We start from the raw sequence: 18,991 nt of genomic DNA on the forward strand, positions 1-18,991 counted from the left end.
GGCACAGAACAACCTGGCACCAGCCTATCTGACTAGCCGTTTCTCGCAGCATGTCACGAATAGACTGCTGAGAACAGCCTATGTCAACACTCTCTATACCTAAATTTAAGATGCAGTCTGCTGGGGGATCTAGCATCCCAGTCCTCGCAGCTAAACTCTGGAACACCACCCCTTCCACACTCAGATCAGAACCTACGTTCCACTCCTTCAAAACCAAACTCTGGCTTCACAAGCTCGATGAGTCTACTACACTTATTATAGGCGCTTATCGTAACTACATTAGCACTTCTTACCCCTTTTTTACCTCTTTATGTTCTTTCTACCTCTCTTTCTCCTTTGCATCTCTTACTTAGGCTTTTAGCATCCTTTATGTTTCTGGATTATTATGTGTAACCTGCACAGTTATGTAACCTGTTTTTAAGTTTTATTGTATCATCTTTAAGATTGTTCGCCTGGGGGAACATGTTATGCCTGCCTGTAACCACCTTCTTGTAACTACGCGCCCAGATGCCTCAGGGCAAGGTTGCGCTCTACAAATAAATACAAATACAATTACATTCATTAATGCAAGGGCAGTAGACCCTACCAGTTATACAATGACTCAATACAAATCACATCAGTCAACTGGACAATATACCTTGTGAATAGTGGACCACTTATTCTAGGTACAGTAAAAACATAACTACTTTTGTGATAACACACAGTTCTACTAGGTGGGTACAACCTAAGGATGTAATATTCAATTACAGGTGCTTTTGAGATCAGTGAAACAGATTGAGATAAGCAGTAACTCTTGTAACTTATTTTTGGGGTGACACACAGCTAACTCAGGGTAAGTAAGGGCCCTATACTTTTTATATCTCACAAGGAGTCCAGGTTAGATCTTTCCCAACTATACAAATGACTGATGTAGGACTTATAAGGGACAGTTAGAACCACAGACTATGGGTTAGATAGCACAGGAAAAGTAAAACCTAATGTTCCACTTTACTGAATGACTCAAAGTTAATTCTAGGTAGGCAACAACCCAATAGACTTCTGGACAGGCTAAAAGCAAGTCAGGGGAAGCAAGACCCAGTTGGGGGACACTCATACAATTACCCTGTAGGAATAATCTGGTGAAATGGCAAAACAGTGTCTAAGGAAGAAAATATGTTTACCACACTTTTCAAGAATACTGCATCACACATCCAAGGTAAGAACTTTTGTAACTGTTCACTCTTAGAGTTACAGTTACCAACAAACTCTTTACATGCAAGTCACTTTTAAACACTTTCTTTCCTAGGTAAAAATCCCAATCCCATAAAAGGAGTCCAGGGCTTTGCAGAAGACACCCTAGCAGGATTCTAGCAGTGGGACTGGGTGCACTGGATGAAAGACAACCCCATCACAGAAAACACCCCACAGCTACACAAAAATCCTAAGACTTAAGGTAAGTACATACCCAAGTCAACACAGTACCTCAGCATGGAAGAAGATTTTGCAGCAGGAGGACTTCAGGGTCTGCAGCCAAATACCCGGTCAGTGGATTCCTTGTTGTGGCGACTGAAAACAAGACCTCCGAAGGAACTTTGCCTAGAGCCTTCATCGATCCCTGCTGAATGCAGTTCTGGCAATTTGGCGCCTTTTCAAGAAGCACAGAGGACAGAAAATTCTCGTCGCTACAAAGGTTCAGCAATCTGTTGAGGGAACTTTTTGGACTCGATTCATGTCTCTGGATATCCACCAGGATGCCCACGAAGTTTCTGCGAGATTCGGAAGACCATGCACCGCCCAAGCTCTGGGTCGGGGTCGTCGTTTTCAGGGTCCCCAGGTAGATTGGAAGGAAGGGCTACAGCAGTCTACGGTTACAAAGCAGGCTCTCCAGTCACTGGAAATCGTTTCTGCTGCTTTTCCTTCATCATCCTCTTCAGTTTTGTTTCCATTCCAGTGGTCCACTTCTCTTCAGCTTCCAGGTTTGCAGTATTTAACAGTAACTGCAGCACAACCTCTACATTCTCTCCACATTTTACAAGAAGGGGCTGTCTGGTTGTCCAACCAGGACAGCCAGCCCCCAATTGGTATTTGTCCCCATTCAGGCAAGGATGAAGACAAAGGGCTGTGGAGTTTTGGACTCTTCCCTCGCTTCCTGCCCTCAAAGACAGACTGGAGCCTGGGCGGGGAGTGCAGGGGACTCCCAAAAAAGATACAAATCACACAAAGTAATTTCCTGCCCTGGATGTCAGGGGAAGGAACAAGAAAGGACAAGAAACACTAAAATGGCGAGAAAAGAAGACAAGGGGCCATTTAGGTAAAATGATCACCCTTAGATGCCTGTACTGCAGCTGTGAACACAGCCCACGGTAAAGGTGCACCAAAGATCCTTTCTACCCTTGGGAACTCTAGTTCACTCAAGGTTATCCACAGAAAGTTAAAAGGGGAGCCCTTAGGGCAACGCAGCAGCAACTACAGGCACGTATTGCCAATACATAGTTAAAGAGGAGAACTTTAAAAAGACACTACGGAGATTCAACAAAATGACACCCAACAAAAAAAAAAGTTTGAAGATTCTGTGAGTGTGGAAAAAGGTTCCCACTCACAGAGGTATTAAGGAGAAATATCCCACTAGCAAAGCAAAACGTTCAGCGTTGACCCAGGTCAGGAAGATTGACCATTTCTGTGAAAGTCTTACCTAGCCATCCCTGCTGCAAATTTCCTCCCAGTGTCCTGTCTTCAAGACAAGGAATTAATTGACCAGGTTTTTGGCTGCAGATTCTGACAATGTCCTGCTGCAAACCTTTCTTCTGTGCTGAAATACTGTTTTGGCTGGGGTATTACTTACCTTAAGCCTTGTGTGATTCCTGTGAAGCTTTGGGGGGGTGATTCATGTGATTGGGAGTCCTCTTATCCAGTTCGCCCAGGGCCAATCCCGCTAGGGTGTCTTCTCTGAAGTTCCTGGACCCTAACTAATGTGAACTACTTACTTGTTTTGAAGATACTTACTCAGGAACTCAGACCTTTCCTGCAACTGAACCCTATCTCAACCTGCCTACAGCTGGCACCTAGACCAAGAGTGTCCCTCTTCTGCCTCAGAGATCTCATGCAATAGACTAGGGAAGGACTGGATAAGAAAGGGATTGTGCGCCTTACAAGTGTTAAAAAGTTCATTACTTGTGAAAGAGTTGATTGGTACCTGCCGCTTCGAGTGATCAGTTACAAACGTTCTTACTTACCTTGAAGGTGTGCTGCCATTCGGAAAAGTATCTGCAAGGTTATTTTACTCACCAGTGAATTGGTTATGGCTCTTTCCCAAAAGTAATGCTGTTGGTTTCACTTACCCATTTCTTTCGGAAAAGGAGTGTACTGGTCCTTGCTTCCCCTGACCTGCTGTTTAGCCTGTCTAGAATAAGTATGCCTTGGGTTTTACTTACCTTGAATAGATGTATGATACGTTGAAGAGTTATTGCTTGCCTTTGTGTTCCACTGATCTGAAAAACAACCTCAATTCTATATTACACCAAAAGGTCTTACTCACATGGTATAACTGAGTGGTATCCCGAATATAGTTCTAGGTTTATACGGTTCCGTGAATATGTGTTTCACTTTTCAAAAAAGTATCCCTGCACAGGGTTGGTTTACTATGTGATTGCTTAACGGAGTGTCACTGCATGACTGACCGGGTCTACTACCCTTGACTTACTGTAAAGCAATCTAAAAGTAACTGACTGTTTTACTCCCCATTAATAGCTGTGTCCTTTACCAAATGTGTTTGATAAGGTCAGACATCCCTAAAATTACTGTTATTCTGAAGAAGGTTTATGCTTTGATCTGTGTACCTTCAAGCATTGTGCTGTGTTTTTATTATCAATTTACCATATACTCAGGTGGTACAGCCTTATACTAGGAGTGGAGTTTTATACTGTTTCTGTTGTATGGTTTTACTAAGCCCTTAGTTGAACTTCAGAAAAACTGTCCGAACAATAGTACTCATTTCCCCAAGTTTTATATGGGTCTACTTGCATTTAAATAAACCATTTATTTTTACAATATAGTGTTAGTGTTTCTTTGAACCATATGTATGCTACAATTGCTTTGTACCAAATAACAGTCATGCTCTCTTCCTTGTAAGATCAGCCTGGCTGCTCGGTCATGATACCACATACCCAGGTTATACAGCCTTATACTAAGAGTGGAGCTTATGTACTGCCTCAGTTGGACTTTAGAAAAACTGTCCTAACAGGTGGGACTGCCTGGTCCCAGTCCACAACTGTGGTGCCTGAAATCCTAGTGTGCATTCATGACTAAAACCCACAGTGGTCCCTGATTGCACCACTGCTGGCTGAGTGAGTGGTGCAGTTCCTTGCTATTGGAGGGCTAAGTTTGATCACTCACCAGAACGTAGGACAAGGAGCCCTGAAGCCATTCCAATAGATCAGTTGGCTGCGCAGCTACACAGAATACTTGGCTCAGTTGCTGAAGACATGTGGACGACTCCTGAAGAAGTAGTGCGTCCTTAACTGCAACTGTCCCGGGGAAGCCCTGCTGGATTACCCGATTCGCGGTCGGTGCTTCGACCCTTTGATTGGTGGGACCAACCAGTCTATCCGCTCACGTTCCTGTAGCTGTCACTCACGCAGTAGGGTGGCTGTCCTGAAACGACAGCCAGCCAATCACCACTGGGTGCATTCAGGTAACCAAGGAGACCAATGACAGGGAGTTTCGGGCACCCCCCTCCCTCACTTCCTTCCCTGCCAGACCCACTGGAGACAGAAGCGGGTTTCAGTACTGAAGCCCGCCAAAGGCAAAACGAACAAAAGGGTTAAACCTGGTTTGGCAAACAAAGTAAAACCCAAGAAAGACCTCACAAACAAGTAAGTGAAAAAAAGACGACCTGGGCCGTTTTACAATGGTCACAAACTATTGGTTGTTATACTGCAATGGTAGGAAAATTAAATCACTACCACCAGCATTTAAAGTCGTGAGGGTAACATAAGAAATGTTACATGATTTAGTAGGAAAAGGGGCTATTAAGTAACCCCCCCCCCAGCACTCCACATAAGATGGGGTGCGCTGGACCTACACAGGGACGCCACATAAGAGGGGGTGTGCTGGACCTACACAGAAAAAAAGCTAAGTAAAGTCGATTTCACTTGACTACTCTTAGGAACAGTAGTTCACCCAAGAGAAGGTACCTAAACCTTATGTGGAATTCAAAGGACTTCTAGGTCACACTGCACTGAGGGTGCCGTGCGTCACCATGCAAAAAGTAGATGCCTATGGATTTTGTCAGACTCCAAATACAAAACGAATACAGAATCCAACTTGGATCAAAAATACATGAGTGAGAAAAAGGTCTCACTTACTCCAGGATTAAAATTAAAAGTCCTTAAATCCAGCACAAAAGCTGGGGGTCTCTAAGGTTGAATGGAATTAGCACAGAAATTAGTATTCTCCCCAACAGTGCTCAAAACAGTTTTGTGAGACGGGAAAAAGTTTGAGGGCTTCTTGGGTACAATGAAGGTAGATGACAAGTACGTTTAGTGAATAGAAGTGTTGCCCACAATCAGAATGCTTGCACGAGCAAGCAATGGCAAAGCCAAACTTACCAAGGTTTCTAAAAGTTAAATTTTAAAGGGGAGGACAGGGGCTCAGTTAAGTACTGTTACAACTCAACCCCGTACTCTGGTTCGTCTTACGACTTGTCAGGTCTTAAGAGGGTGCAAGGTTACTTTTCCCACCGTCAGCTCTGGTATTCGATGCCCCGGGGTTGCAGATTCAAGCACTTCTCGGGTCACAGACAAATGCTGGTGCAAGGTCTTCAGCATGGAGAATGCAGAATAACTTGATGCATGGTACCTCCCAGCACAGGATTGAATGCAGGACAGTGGTTTTGGATGACGGCCACCAATGCATTGCGACACAGGGGGGCAGAACTTTCACGGCCAGATTGACCCTCTCATCCCCATGATGTGGGAACCACAAGATTTGGCAGAAAAACTGTAGCATAATCTGTGGATCCCCAATGTTCCAGGCCTCAACGCGGAATGAGACATCGACAACATGGTAGCCCAAACTCTGAGCTGGTCTGCCACTGGGTGATACAGGGGCACTTCAGAGGGCTCTTTGCAAGACTCCGAGCTGATGTTTAGGGTGATCGGTCCCACCACCCCAGAAGGTTGAGGCTCCTTTGCTGGACTTCTGGAGATCACTACCCAGACAGGGCTTGCCAGGGAGAGCAGCCAGGCCTCCTTTGAACAGGTTGGCGCTCTCTTCACCTGTCTGGCAGCTGGACAGTATATTTGGCTCCTTCAAGTTTTACAGCTCATGCATACCATCCAGACACACTGAAACCAGTTTGGGGATTGTGACCAAACTATCCCAACCCACTTCCTGGCAGCAACCACACATGGCCCTGCAGTAGTCTGTGAAAAGCCCCAGCTTTGCTGGGCACTTGAAGTCCATATAATGATTTTCCTGTCCTCACAGGTCAGGCAAAAGGGTTAGTGCCAATATCGCCAAGGGACAAACGAAAAACCTGTGGCACGGCCATGTTTGGACACTAGCCACAGTAGGTAGCGAAATGCTGTAAACGTGGTAAGGCTGAAACCAAATACACTAAAATAAATAGCAAACCCTAACTGCGGCCACAAGTCTGTCCCTTAGGCACATCTAAAGTGACCAAACATCACCCCAAATTACTGCATTATAAGTTAAATGTTAAAGGTATTTGTACCGTGCACCGTCACCAACGGAATTGGTCCCCAGGCGCTCAGGCGGATCTGCAAACGATAAAGGTGGGATGGGTTAGTAGGTTGAAGAAGGGAGTAGGATAGTGAGAGGAGTGGTGTGCTGTTGGCAGCTTCAACTCAGTATACACCGGGTGCTGAGCTTTGGTGCAGGTATCGGATCCGAGTCAGTCCGCGTGTGCTGTTGATCCGGTTTATGTGTTGTTGCAGTGTTGTGAAGTGCGTGCGGTTTGTTGTGCGAGAGATGGTTGTGTGAGTTTTTGAGTGAGATAAGTATGCAGAGTTTGAGCTTATTGGTTAGTGTTGTATAGTAAAATGACAAAAGTTACCAAAAGTGGCAAGAAGAGTAATAAAACAAAGGAAAGAATGTTTCCCAGTACGGACAGCATGAAGGACATGCTGGTTTCCCCATGACAAATGAGCTAAAACAAGTGCAGTCAAGCTGAAGGCTTCACTGCACTGTAAAATGTTCAGTTCAGATTCAAAAATAAAAAGCAAAAAGTTGGTGTGTCCATAAAAAATGGAGGGAAAGGTGATGAAGAGAAATCATTCCTAACAGGAAAGTGCAGACAAAGGTCTTCGTTGGTCGCTGAAGGATTCCCGGTGGGTGGCTTTGGCAATGCTGGGTTCCTCAGCATCAGAACTTCGGACTTTCTGTTGGAGCTTTCTTCAGAATCTTGGTTGCAGTGATCGACATTCAAAATGGCTCCAGACCCTCTTATCCAAATCTCCTGGCTGGGAGCTGCCCCAGCCCTCCAACGGGAAATAACGCCACCATGCAAACTGGTTGTGGCGGTCCAATCATGGATAGAAAGCTACCCGACATCTGCCTAGCAACAGAAATCACCTGGGTGGAATGTGTATTTGGACCAGATAGTCCATTTCAACCAGTTTGACGACTGTAATTCAAAGGCTGGACCCCATGAAAATACATTACTTTATACAGAGAGTAATTAGACAAACAAAAAAACAAGTAGCCAAAAGAGACAGGAATTTTATTTCAAGGCACTGCCATTTTGAGTATCTAAACTGAAAATGGCATTGTCGTGGTTAAAAAAAGATGCTACATATAGTGCACCAGAAGAAAACTTAAGGTTCATTGCCACCAGCCGGTCTGTGCAGATTGGGAGCATTACAAACATTTTGCTATACTGCATTACAAAGTAAAAATATAAAATGCAAATGGGAGAAACGCTCCCAAAACAATTTAGTGAAGCAGGTAGGCCACATTCCCCCCACAGCAGCCAGGATATAAATTAATATACCAATATGCTTCATGTTGTATTGATATCAATGGAGGGATAGTTGCAAAAAGGAATAATTTCCATAACAATATCCAAGGCACATGCCCCTTATCTCCATGATTGTCAGGTACTCACGTGTGAGGGGCCCCACATTCCAAGCAATGTTATTACACCAGCCGGTTGCCTGCACCCAGTGAACTGTGCCAGCATTGATCCACACTAAGTCACCTGGCCTTTGGATGAATCTATACACTGGGATGTTCTCCTTGTAAAGGTCCTCAAGGATTGGCCACCAGGAGCCAGTTAGGTAGTCAACATTGTGCCTGCAAATTTCATTTAAAAAAAACACAATAGTCAAAAAATAAAACACTTACAAATACCACAGTACCCTCTGACCTTTCAGGTTCAATCCTAATCTCATAACTCGCTATGAATGTTCCTGCTGAGCAATGCCTAATGCCGTCACTGGCCCCCTTCCAAGGTTGCAGCCCGCCCTGCACTCCCCAAAATATCCACGAATCCAGAAAACCCATAAAACCCGTATCCAAAAATGCCAAACCTTAGGCGGTGATACCTTTAGGAGATAAGAAAGGGTGTGTGATTAATTTTAATTAAAAAGTATCAAGAGCTGCTTCATCCCACCGCAATGAGGCTTTCCACCTGCAATCAAACTATTTTTCACAGTCCACCCATCACCTCCACTCTTGCAAGTTGGCACCCAAATGTGGTCCAGCGTTTCATATCCCTTTGCTTACATTACACCCCACTATTGCTATGGCCATAACCCCACATACATCTTGTCCTCCCATGACTGCCTACAATGCCTCCCTCCCAGTGTCCCATTTGTCACAGCTCTCACTTTTCACAGAAGGCACTGATGGTCTCCCAGTAATGCTCGTGTACGGCAAACCATTCGCAGTCCCCAGGCCCGATGTTTATGTTCACTGAACAGAAGTTGTTGTTCTCCTGGTGTCCTGCAGAAGCCAAAAATGTGTCAAAAGAAATACCAAGAGGTCAAAAGAGATTGTTTTCTAGTCTTGTAGAAATTTCAGAACAAGTTGAGACTTCTGATACATGCCTCTTCTAACTTATATGGGACTGTCAGCACCTGTGACATTCACACTGTGTTGTATAAGGCCATAACCACATATTTAACACTGGCTGTTGGGGAGAATTTTGCACAACACTCAGGAGAAGGCTGTGGAATCATCTAAACTAAAGGTGGATCAGTGCATTTCCCAAAAGAAAAGACCATACTTTTCATTGATAAGCGTAGCCCACCAGTCAGGCTTCAGTTTGGCTGGGAAAGACATTTAGTCAGACTCCTCACAAGAACACCCACATTGGTATACTGTAGGAATATACACTTCATTATAAGGTAACACAACATATTTATGATGGGAAAAATAAGTAAAGTTACAGAGAACAAATCGAGAACAGTAGCTAAAAACAGTAATTGGCCAGTAAAGGCCCAACTCAATCCAGAAACACAAATGTAGGCCCCATACATGTAAAATTTCAGATGCAAGTTAAGTGAAAGACTCCTAGACAATGTTACACACAATAATGATGATGGGGTTCAGAATCCCAAGGTACAAAACAGAACTTAGTGCAGGCTTCCGATTATCTTCTACAGAAAGTATTATATGCAACATATATGCATATAACAGCATAGCAGTTCTATGTTGAGCACTGGGGATTGGGTTGACCTGTGCTCAACATTTAAGTGCTATACAGAGTTGGTAAACAGCCAGGAGGGCTACAAAAGTCCAGGATCTCTTTAAGACAGACAGTCCTTAGGTCCAGAAGGGACTACTACATGCCAAGGAGGGAATTCTATGCATCAGTGCAATCTTCATAGTTAAAAGTCCCCAGTTAATCAGGGGAAGTCCCTAAAGATACAAGGCTTTGTGAGGAACTCCAGAGACCTTGGGGTCCCTAGAAAAAAGTCAGTCCAGCTGAGTATTTTGTAGTGTCACTTGTAAGAGTTCCAGTGTTGAAAACTGTGCCGCATAGGAAATAGGAAAAACCAGGTAAGTAGGTTTCTTTCCACAGGTGCCAAGAACAAAGCAACAGACTCCAGGAGACACCAATGGTGACCCAGAAGAAGAGATCCAGTGGATGGTTTGAGATCTAGCAGCCACAGGAGCAGAGAAGCAGAGCAGGATTCAGGCCCCAATGTTAATCAATAGAGAAATGCAGCAGAAGGGGCATGCAGAACCCAACAACAACAACAACAACAAGGGTCCGTGAGAGGGAGTATCTGGATTAACCCACCAACCTAGGGCCCAGAGGCAAGTACTTACAGGTAGGCAGACATGGTTATCCTCAAAAGATCCAGCATCTCAGAGCTCAGGAAAAAGGGTGTTAGAAAGAAATGTGCCAATTCCTCTCTACCTTAGAGACCCCCAGCAACTTTGCTGGATTTTGAGGACTTGAATTTTTAACCTGGAGAGAGGGAGTAGTGCAGTGGCACAGGAAAGTCTTTCAGATTTCCCCAAGGTTTAAATACCTACACTTGGATAAACTACTGCTTCCCAGAGCAGTGAAATGAAATTGACTTTACTTTCCAGACCCATCAAACACTATCTTACAGTAGGATGCAGGAGGTGTTACTTAGTATCCCCTTTGTCTAGCTTCTCATGTAACAATTTTATGTTACCCTTTCCTCGATGAATGGCTGGTGGCAGTGTGACATTGTGGCGTTGGCAGCTGCAGTAAAGCACCCAAGGGTGCCATTTTTATCAAAATGGCCCTGGTCTTTTTTTGCCGTTTCTTTGTGGAAAGGTCCTTCTTGAGATTTACTCTGCGCGCCAAACCAGGTTTGGTCCCTTTGTTCGTTTCGTCTTTGGCAGGATTCACGAGTGAAGGCCTCCTCTGGCTTCAGGGTGTCTGGCAGGGCAAGAAGCGAGGGAGGTGCTCGAAACTCCCTGTGATTAGTCTCCTAGCAGACAGGAATGCACTCCTAGGTGATTAGCCGGCTGGCTCTCCGGCAAGGCCAGCCACCCTGCTGGGTGACTGACAGCTAGGCTGGAATCAATGGGAGAAATCTGCCTAAAAGGCCAGGCTTTTTGGCTTGCAAGGCAGAGTCGCCACTGGACGAAGGAATCCGAAGAAGAACTTGGAAGAGATGCCTGCTGCAATTCCTGGACTGTTGGTTTGCCCGGTGAAGCCCTGCTGCTGTGCTGAAGCTCCGAATTCCATTCGACTAGAGAAGCCCTGCAAGGACGACTTCTCCCCTTGAGTTGGTGGAACCGTTCAACTCTAAAGTAAGCCACCTGGACATCCTCTCGAAGCGGGTTGAATTTACACTGCCGTTGCTGCTGGAAACCGTAGAGCCAGGGACATTAACACCAGACTGTGTGCGTTGCTTTTAAGTTGGCCAAGAGCTCCAGGAAGATCCTCCGGACTCCCAGGAAGCAGGACTGACCGAGCGTGAGCCACCAACAGTGCTCGACCCAGGTGCAAGGAAAGCCCATCTTGACAGCCAAGAGAGAACGAGGGCTGGCGAGAACACCATCAGATCCTCCCATTGTCCGCTGGCCTGTGTCAGGGCTGGCTGGAGTAGTATACAGGAAGAGTTTGGCTAGAGTAGTATTCAGGAAGAGTTTGTACATAGAATTAACATTGTGGTTGCCCAAGTCAAGATGGAGAGAAAGAAACTTAATCTGATTGGGTTAAGGAACAATAGTATGTTTGGTTTGTCTTATTGGTGGATAGGATAATGGGTTGGATTCTTGGGAGGTGAGCAAGATTCTAAACTTCCTTTCATCCATAGTAATTCAGTGGCTAGTTGTGTATTAGTTAAGCTCCTTAAGTAAGGCCTTTCAGAGTTCAGAAGATTTACCAAAGAAATAAGAAAATCGTTTGCTGAGCCAGAGTGAACTAGAAGACATCAGGTGGGATCGTTATTTTTAAAAGCTAAAAGATTTTCACAGTGAACTTTCATCTTTCATAAGAAAAACTTAAGAGTTTACGAGTTTACGTTTACTGAGTATAAAGACGTTTTAGTTCTATTACTATAAGAAAACACGTGTAAAGACTATGCGCTCAAGTTTTAAAGTTGTTGACTGCATGAAAAGTGTTTCAAGATGGTTTAAACGCGTGCGCGAGTCCGCGTGACGTCAGTAACGTTGTTATGGGAGAGCGCAGGTATTCTGAGGGATAGAGCGGGTGTCCAAATGAATAGCATGAGTGTTTTTTGAGCGCGTGCACATTTTTTAACCTGAGAGACTTTGCGTAAGAAAGCGCGTGTTGGGTTGCGATAGAGCGCAAGTCCATTTTTAACTAAGCGCAAGTTGTTTTGAACGCGTGTACAATTTTTAAGTGAGTGACATTGCGTATAACCGCGTGTGTTCGGAAGCGATAGAGCGCGAGTTCATTTACGTAGCGCGAGTTGTTTTTTTAGCACGCGTACACTTGTTTTCACGCGTGCGGGTATTTGTTAATATGCACGTGTGAATTTTATACGCGAGGGCAATTTTTTCACGTCTTGTGATTTCGCGTGTTTATCGCAAACGCGTGTCGAGAAAGAAACTATGTGTTCGTATGTGTAAAAAGAAAAGGTTCACCCGCAGAAGGAGAGCAGCATTCAAGAAAGTTTATGAGTTTCTATTTAATGTAATTTTATGCAAAAGGAATTCAATTCTTCAAAGAAAGACTGCATTTCACAAAAACATTTTAAACTCAAACTTTATAGAGTTGAAAGAACTTAAAAAGGCGAAAAAGAATTACATTACTTTAGAATCCTAAAGAGACTTGAATGGCTTGAGACTATATGCACTAAGCATTATAACTGTTTACAAGATATTCCATACAGATAAATAACCTCTCAGTCTAATACAGAGGTTTTAGAGGTAATGAAGTTAGAGTTTATTTTAAAATAATTTTAGAAAAGAAGTTATATTAATATATAAGTAACCAAGTGTATTTGTTTACTACAGATACCAGAGCCTACCAGACGGTTGCAGGGCTGCAGTGTCTCAGTTATTTTCTCCAAATTACCCATTCCCTTTCTTGGGGTTCTCAGCTCAGCTTATACTTAAGGGTTGAGAGGTGAACTCCTGGTGAGGGTCTGTGGGGCCAGCATCAGCTCCTGTGGAATTCAGTCAAGTCGGACCCTGACAGCCTGACACCACTGGCTGTTGAGCCACTCTTGCATGGGACGCAGCCGCGCATGAGGAACTAAATAAATGCACGACGCAATCATTCTAGCAGTCGCATGGCCTTGGGTATCGTCCCTTCCCAACTGGCTACATATCGAGGGATCTGAAACAGCAAGTTCTGAACCCTCTGTTGGAGGCGAAGATGAGGCCGTCTTTCGTAAGAATTACAGCCCCTAGAAACTGTTTGACCTGACTGGGGTCAAAGCTGGATTTCTTCTCGTTGATGGAGAATCCCAGACTGAACAAGAGGTCTATTGTCTTCAGAGTGTTAAATAAGCATGTTTTGTAGTAGTCCCCTGTTATGAGCCAGTCATCGAGGTAAGGGTAAACTGCAACGGAAGCTACCGCCAGAACCTTTGTAAACACCCTTGGCGCCGAGACAATGCCAAAGTACTTTGAATTGATAGTGCCTGTCCTCTATCGAGAACCTTACATATTTTCTGTGCCCTGGCAACATTGAAATATGAAAGTATGCATCTTTCATGTCCAGTGTCGCCATGTAATCTCCCTGTTTTAATATGTAACTTTTGAGGTTTGACAAATTTGTTCGCTGGGCGCAAGTCTAGTACAGGGCGCATGGTGAGGTCCTTTTTGGGTACAAGGAAGTACACTTCATAAATACCCTTGTTTACCTGAAGAATAGGAACGGCTTCTATGGTGTCCTTTTCCAGAAGTGCTTCCACCTCTTGTATCAGGATTCGCAGATGGTCTGGCATCAGGAGTCGTGCTTTGGGCAGTCTGAATTGTGGTGGTCGGGCGAATTCCACACAGTACCTGTGGGCGACCGTCTTGAGAACCCACTGGTCTAACGTTATCCCCTCACATGCCTAAATGGAAATATGCTAAGCGCCCCCCCCCCCCCAACCGGGGTGACATGGGAGGGGACCTGGATCCATAGGTCATTTCTGACCAGAGGCTGTAGTACACCTGGAGTTGGGGCCTCTGCCTTTCGCGCGCTGGGGTCCCTGGATGGATAGTTGGCTGGGGGTGCTGGATGCCTGTCATGAGTTCCAGGCATTTCCCGTATTATATAGGTTTTGAGTGGAATGGGATTGGCTCGAAAGGACCTGCAGGAGCCTGGGGGGAGGGCTTTTGGATGATTTTCTCAAGAGACTTAAGAGTCTCATGCTCCTTTTTGGCAGTCTCGAGGGCATCGTCGACTGCTTTACCTAAGAGATTGGTCTCAACAGGCTTATTAATAAGAGCTACCTGGGTTTCCGCCTTGAAACCAGAGTTCCTAAGCCAAGCATGAACATGCCGTTTGAGCAGGGTGTCTTGAGCTAGTGATCTTCCTGCCATCTCCGCAGCATCCAGCGTGTTCTTCAGTACATTTTGGTTGACCTGCCTGCCTTCGGTCACGAGAAGTAACTTGGTTCTAGCGGGCTCAGGTACCTCTTGGAGGCCCTCCTGCAGTAGGTTCCACTGTGCATCGGCATACCTAGCAAGCAATGTAGTGTTTGCTAAGCACGTGGAAAAAGGCAGCTGCTGTGGTGATCCGTTTTCCCAAGGCGTACAGCCTCTGACCCCTTATCAGGAGGTGCCTCTCCTGTAGCAAGGGGGACTCCTGCCCGTTTACGGGTGGTGGTAACCACTAGTGAGTCGGGGGTGGCATGGTCCTTAATGTATGTAGGGTCAGTAGGCAATGAGCAAAATCATTTCTCCACCCTCGGATTTACGCCCAGTCAGGGCTGGCGTAATCAAGGAAGGAGCCAGTCTCCTCTTGATAGAATTGAGAAGAGGTATGGCCTTGCTGGAGGGAGGCTTCTCTTTGTGGATATCTTCCACAAAGTCCTATTCAGGCAAAGCCTCCTGGGTGGCTATCTGAAAGTATTCAGCTGCCTTCCTCAATATGGCGCTGAACGCCATCTGATCGTCCACTGGGGAAGCTTGGCGAGCCGGGGTGGAGGGAGGGGAATCCAAACATAGGACATCAGGGTCTTGGTCGTGAGTGGGGAGTGCCCATGGTTCCGTCTCACACTGGTGACTGTCCTCCCAGTCTCCTATGGGATCTGCCTGGTCATCCACAGTGCAGTTCTGTAGGAAGTTAGTATCCTCCTCCTCATCATTAATGTCCTGCAAAGTGTCCATCTGGATCTCGCCTTGGGGATGCATGGAAGTGCAATCCTCCTGAGAAGCTCCTAATTTTCCTGAAAGCGAGAAACTTCTACAACCTGTCCACACACCCTTCACATTTTTCTCTGGTCCATCTAGATGAACCAGAAGAGTCTAGGGGTGGAAAATTTACATTTTCCTCCTGATGTCGCCGAAATTTGTCTCCAATAGCTCTAGACAAGGGCACAGAATTACCCTTAGTCCTCGCGAGCATCGGGGTGCTGAGACGTGTCTTTCGACATGTCTGCGGACCACTCCTTGTGCTGTCATCTCCTTAGACCTCTCCTTCAGCCCCATTGCCGAAGCAATCCTAGCGATGCTTTCGGAGATGTTCGGCGAATCGGGGCGATGTGCCGGTTGACTAGGAGGCCTAGCAGTAGATTTTTCTCCTACCGGGCCCTTTGGCGGCGTCTGAGAGTCAACTACGCGCATTTCGATGGTCGGATGTGTTTAGAAAGTAGCGCCCTTTGGTTTAGAAGGCACAGTCGCAAGACGCTGCTGTGGATGCGGGGAAGACCGTTGATCTTGAAGATCAGAGGATTCAGTCGAAATTTTCGGCGGTCCGGTTGGCGCTGGATGGTACCGTCGAAACCGGGGTTGGGGGTTTAGTGTGGCTTCGAACTCGTACGCCCCTGTTGCCGGGTGTTATCCCCATAGCATGGCTCGTGTCAGGCCTAGCGGTTTCGGGGGCGGGTGTGGTGGACCTAGGAGTGTCCGTCATGATGGTAGATGGCATCGGACACGGATGCCTGGTCATTACTAGTACCCCTGTCACTTTTGGCGGGTGCGGGTAGAAGATCCAGCCCGCAAAATGCCGCAGGCCGCCCACTGCTTAACGCTGCGCTCCTTAAGCGTTTTAGGGCGCAGGAGTTTACAGGCCACGCACCGCGCTTCGTCATGGTCAAGGGGTAGACAATTATTGCACTTAGAGTGCTTGTCCTTCCAAGGATATCTGACCCTGTAAGAAGGGCAAAACCTAAACGGTGTACTTTCCATAGCGAAAGGCAATAAATGCGATGACCTGAACTAGAGGGCAAAGAAGGGGAAAGAGACATAGCTGAAAGGATATGGCCACCCCGCCGGATCTTAGGCATCGAAAGTCCACAGCAGTCTTCGGTGAAGTGCAGGAACCACCGTCAAAATGACTTAATGGGATAATTGACAAAGTCTATATACAAGTGATAAAGTCTCTTATGAAAGAGCTCTGCAATAGGTAGACCAGTAATCTGGGTGGGAAAAAGAAAATCTGAGGGACCTCAGCACGTGAGAGATTTTGGGTACACTACACGTCACGATAGGGATAGTGTTACAGACATGCCTATGACGAAGTCCCCTTTCAGTCCCCGAAAGACAAGATGCAATACTCCGCGGCTACTACTGGATGTCGGACTATATGCACAGCATGTGATTCTAAGCAGATTAACGAGCATCAGAAATTAAATGTCCACAGTGTCCTACTTATTCATGTCACCTGAGGGTATAGGAAGTGTGTGTGACATCCCAAATGGATGCTTGCAGATTTAGTGAAACTAAGTGTGTATTTGGAGTGTATGTGTGTGTCACTATTATATTACCCCTTCTGAAGAAGGCGGACTCAAACCGACTGAACAATTATCAATTTAATTATCAATTTAACAATCAAGAAATCTTGTGTGTACATTTATTTGAATACTTGTCACTGTGAATCTCTGTGCAACTCCCCTACAGGTCATATTGGCCCCTCTTGAGATGAGCCTGGCTGCTCAACACGCTACCAACCTGTGTAGTACAGACTTATACCAAAGGTTGGGTTCCTATTGCCAGGAGGTCAGGGTTGTTGTAGTGTACCCAAAGGGTACTGCATACAATCTTGCCTAACAAGGGGTGTCTCCTATATATTTTTACACCTACAGGAGCTGGTTCTGCCTGCCACCAATCCCATTAGGGGATTTAAGATGATGGTTTTGGCGGCAAGCAAATCACATTGGCCTAAAAAAACGTTAAACACTGAAGGCCCACATCCACAGAAGTGTAGTGGCCTGTCCAGAGCCAGGAACTGGTGTGAACCAGTCCAAACCACCACAGAGGCTGTCATCTTGGGCTCACAAAGAGCCTGCATAGCCAGAACTGCCATTTTAAGGCCCGTCTCATGTTTTCCCGCAGAGAAAGAACAAGTTACTTACCAACTGTAACGTTCTTTCGACTGGATGTTCCTCCTACGTATTCCTCATCTTATGATATTCGTATCTAGCCAGCTTCGGCGGTTCGGAAAGAAATTCTCTCGGCAGAGGGCGCTGTGCACACGGTTGTGGCATCGAAGTACCTTAACGGGCTCTATACCCTGTCGACGTCACCATCAGTATAAGTAGCTCGAGCCGCGCCCGTTGGCATCAGTTCTGTTTTTTCGAGGATATATTTGAGGAACACGCAGGTGTGCCCCATGACTGATAGACCCTTTGTGAGAGGAGAGTGTAATTTACGTAAACTGTACTGCAGGGTAGGATGGGAGGGGCAATGAGGAATACGTGGGAGGAACATCCAGTCGAAAGAACATTACAGTTGTTAAGTAACTTGTTCTTCGAATGGATTGTGTCCTCCCACAAATTCCTCATCTTATGACAGACTCCCATAGCAGTGGCAATTTTGGGGGGGGTGGACTCATTATTTTCTCATGGACGGAATTAAGTACTGCCTTGGCAAATAACCCTTCATTGGAAGAAGAGGCATCTAAGCAATAATGCTTGATGAAGGTATGCGTTGATGGCCATGTTGCAGCTGAACAAATATCTGCTGCAGGGACTCCCCTCTTCAGAGCCCTAGTGGAATGGGCTCGAAGGCCATCCGGTGGGTCCTTTCCCGCCAATCTGTAGCACTCAATTATAGCCAGAATGATCCAGCGGGATATAGTCTGTTTTGTCACCGCTAATCCCATAACCTACAAAAGGTTTGTCATCTTGACGCAATTTTGACATTCTTGAAATGTAAAAACTGATAGCCCTTTTTGGGTCCAGTCTATGCAGTCTCTCCTCTTTCCTCTTTGCCCAAATAGGAGGAGGGTAGAATGTTGGCAATATATGATTTTGTGTGACAAGTGAAAGTCAGAAACTACTTTTGTTAAGAAAGAGGGTTTAACCTTAAGAACCACTTTGTCCTTGTAAAAAGTAGTATATGGAAGTTTACATGAGCGCCTGTAGTTGTCTAACGCTGCGGGCTGATGTTAAGGCCACAAGAAGAACAGTTTTTAATGTTAGAAGCCTCAAGGGACAGGAGTGCAGAGGCTCAAAAGGTATACAAGTTAGAAACTTAAGTATCAGATTTAAATCCCAAGTTGGGACATGAAAGGGGACTGGAGGGTACACATTAGTAAGCCACTTCAGGAACTGAATTAATAATGGAATTTTGAAATGGGAAACCTCTTCCGGGGAGCGCTTGAAAATGGACAGCCCAGCAAGATATCCTTTAATTTTCCCAATCTGATGCACCAGATTGGCTAGATGCAATAGGAAAGATAGCACCATTGGGGTGCCACATTGAAAAGGGGCCACATCCTTATCTTTGCACCAGTTACTGAACTTGTTCCAACGACAATGGTACAAAGATTTTGTTGCTGGCCTTCTGGCCAAAAGCAAAATCTCCATTACGTCATCCGGAAGATCCCAATCATTGTATCTGAACCTTTCAGAAACCATGCGTGAAGTTTGAGTGTTTTGATCTCTGGATGGAGAACCCGACATTCCTCTTGCGAGAGAAGATCCTCTCTTTGCAG

At 45.6% G+C, this 18,991-nt stretch overlaps 1 protein-coding gene across 12 annotated transcripts in view; it reads right to left on the minus strand.

Annotated features, from left to right (window-relative positions):
* Nucleotides 1-18,991, minus strand: part of KDM6B (lysine demethylase 6B) — a 2,050,345-nt gene that overhangs the window by 92,118 nt on the left and 1,939,236 nt on the right. For all 12 annotated transcript variants that reach the window (XM_069646240.1, XM_069646239.1, XM_069646242.1 and 9 more), the window contains 2 exons: nt 8,829-8,943; nt 8,105-8,292 (listed from right to left, as the gene is read on the minus strand). In XM_069646240.1, coding sequence (XP_069502341.1) covers nt 8,105-8,292; nt 8,829-8,943 — 303 coding nt within the window. The remainder of the gene's footprint in view (nt 1-8,104; nt 8,293-8,828; nt 8,944-18,991) is intronic.

The sequence above is a fragment of the Ambystoma mexicanum genome, chromosome 1p (genome assembly GCF_040938575.1).
Source record: "Ambystoma mexicanum isolate Mex_15411 chromosome 1p, UKY_AmexF1_1, whole genome shotgun sequence".
In the NCBI taxonomy this organism is placed as follows: Eukaryota; Metazoa; Chordata; class Amphibia; order Caudata; family Ambystomatidae; genus Ambystoma; species Ambystoma mexicanum.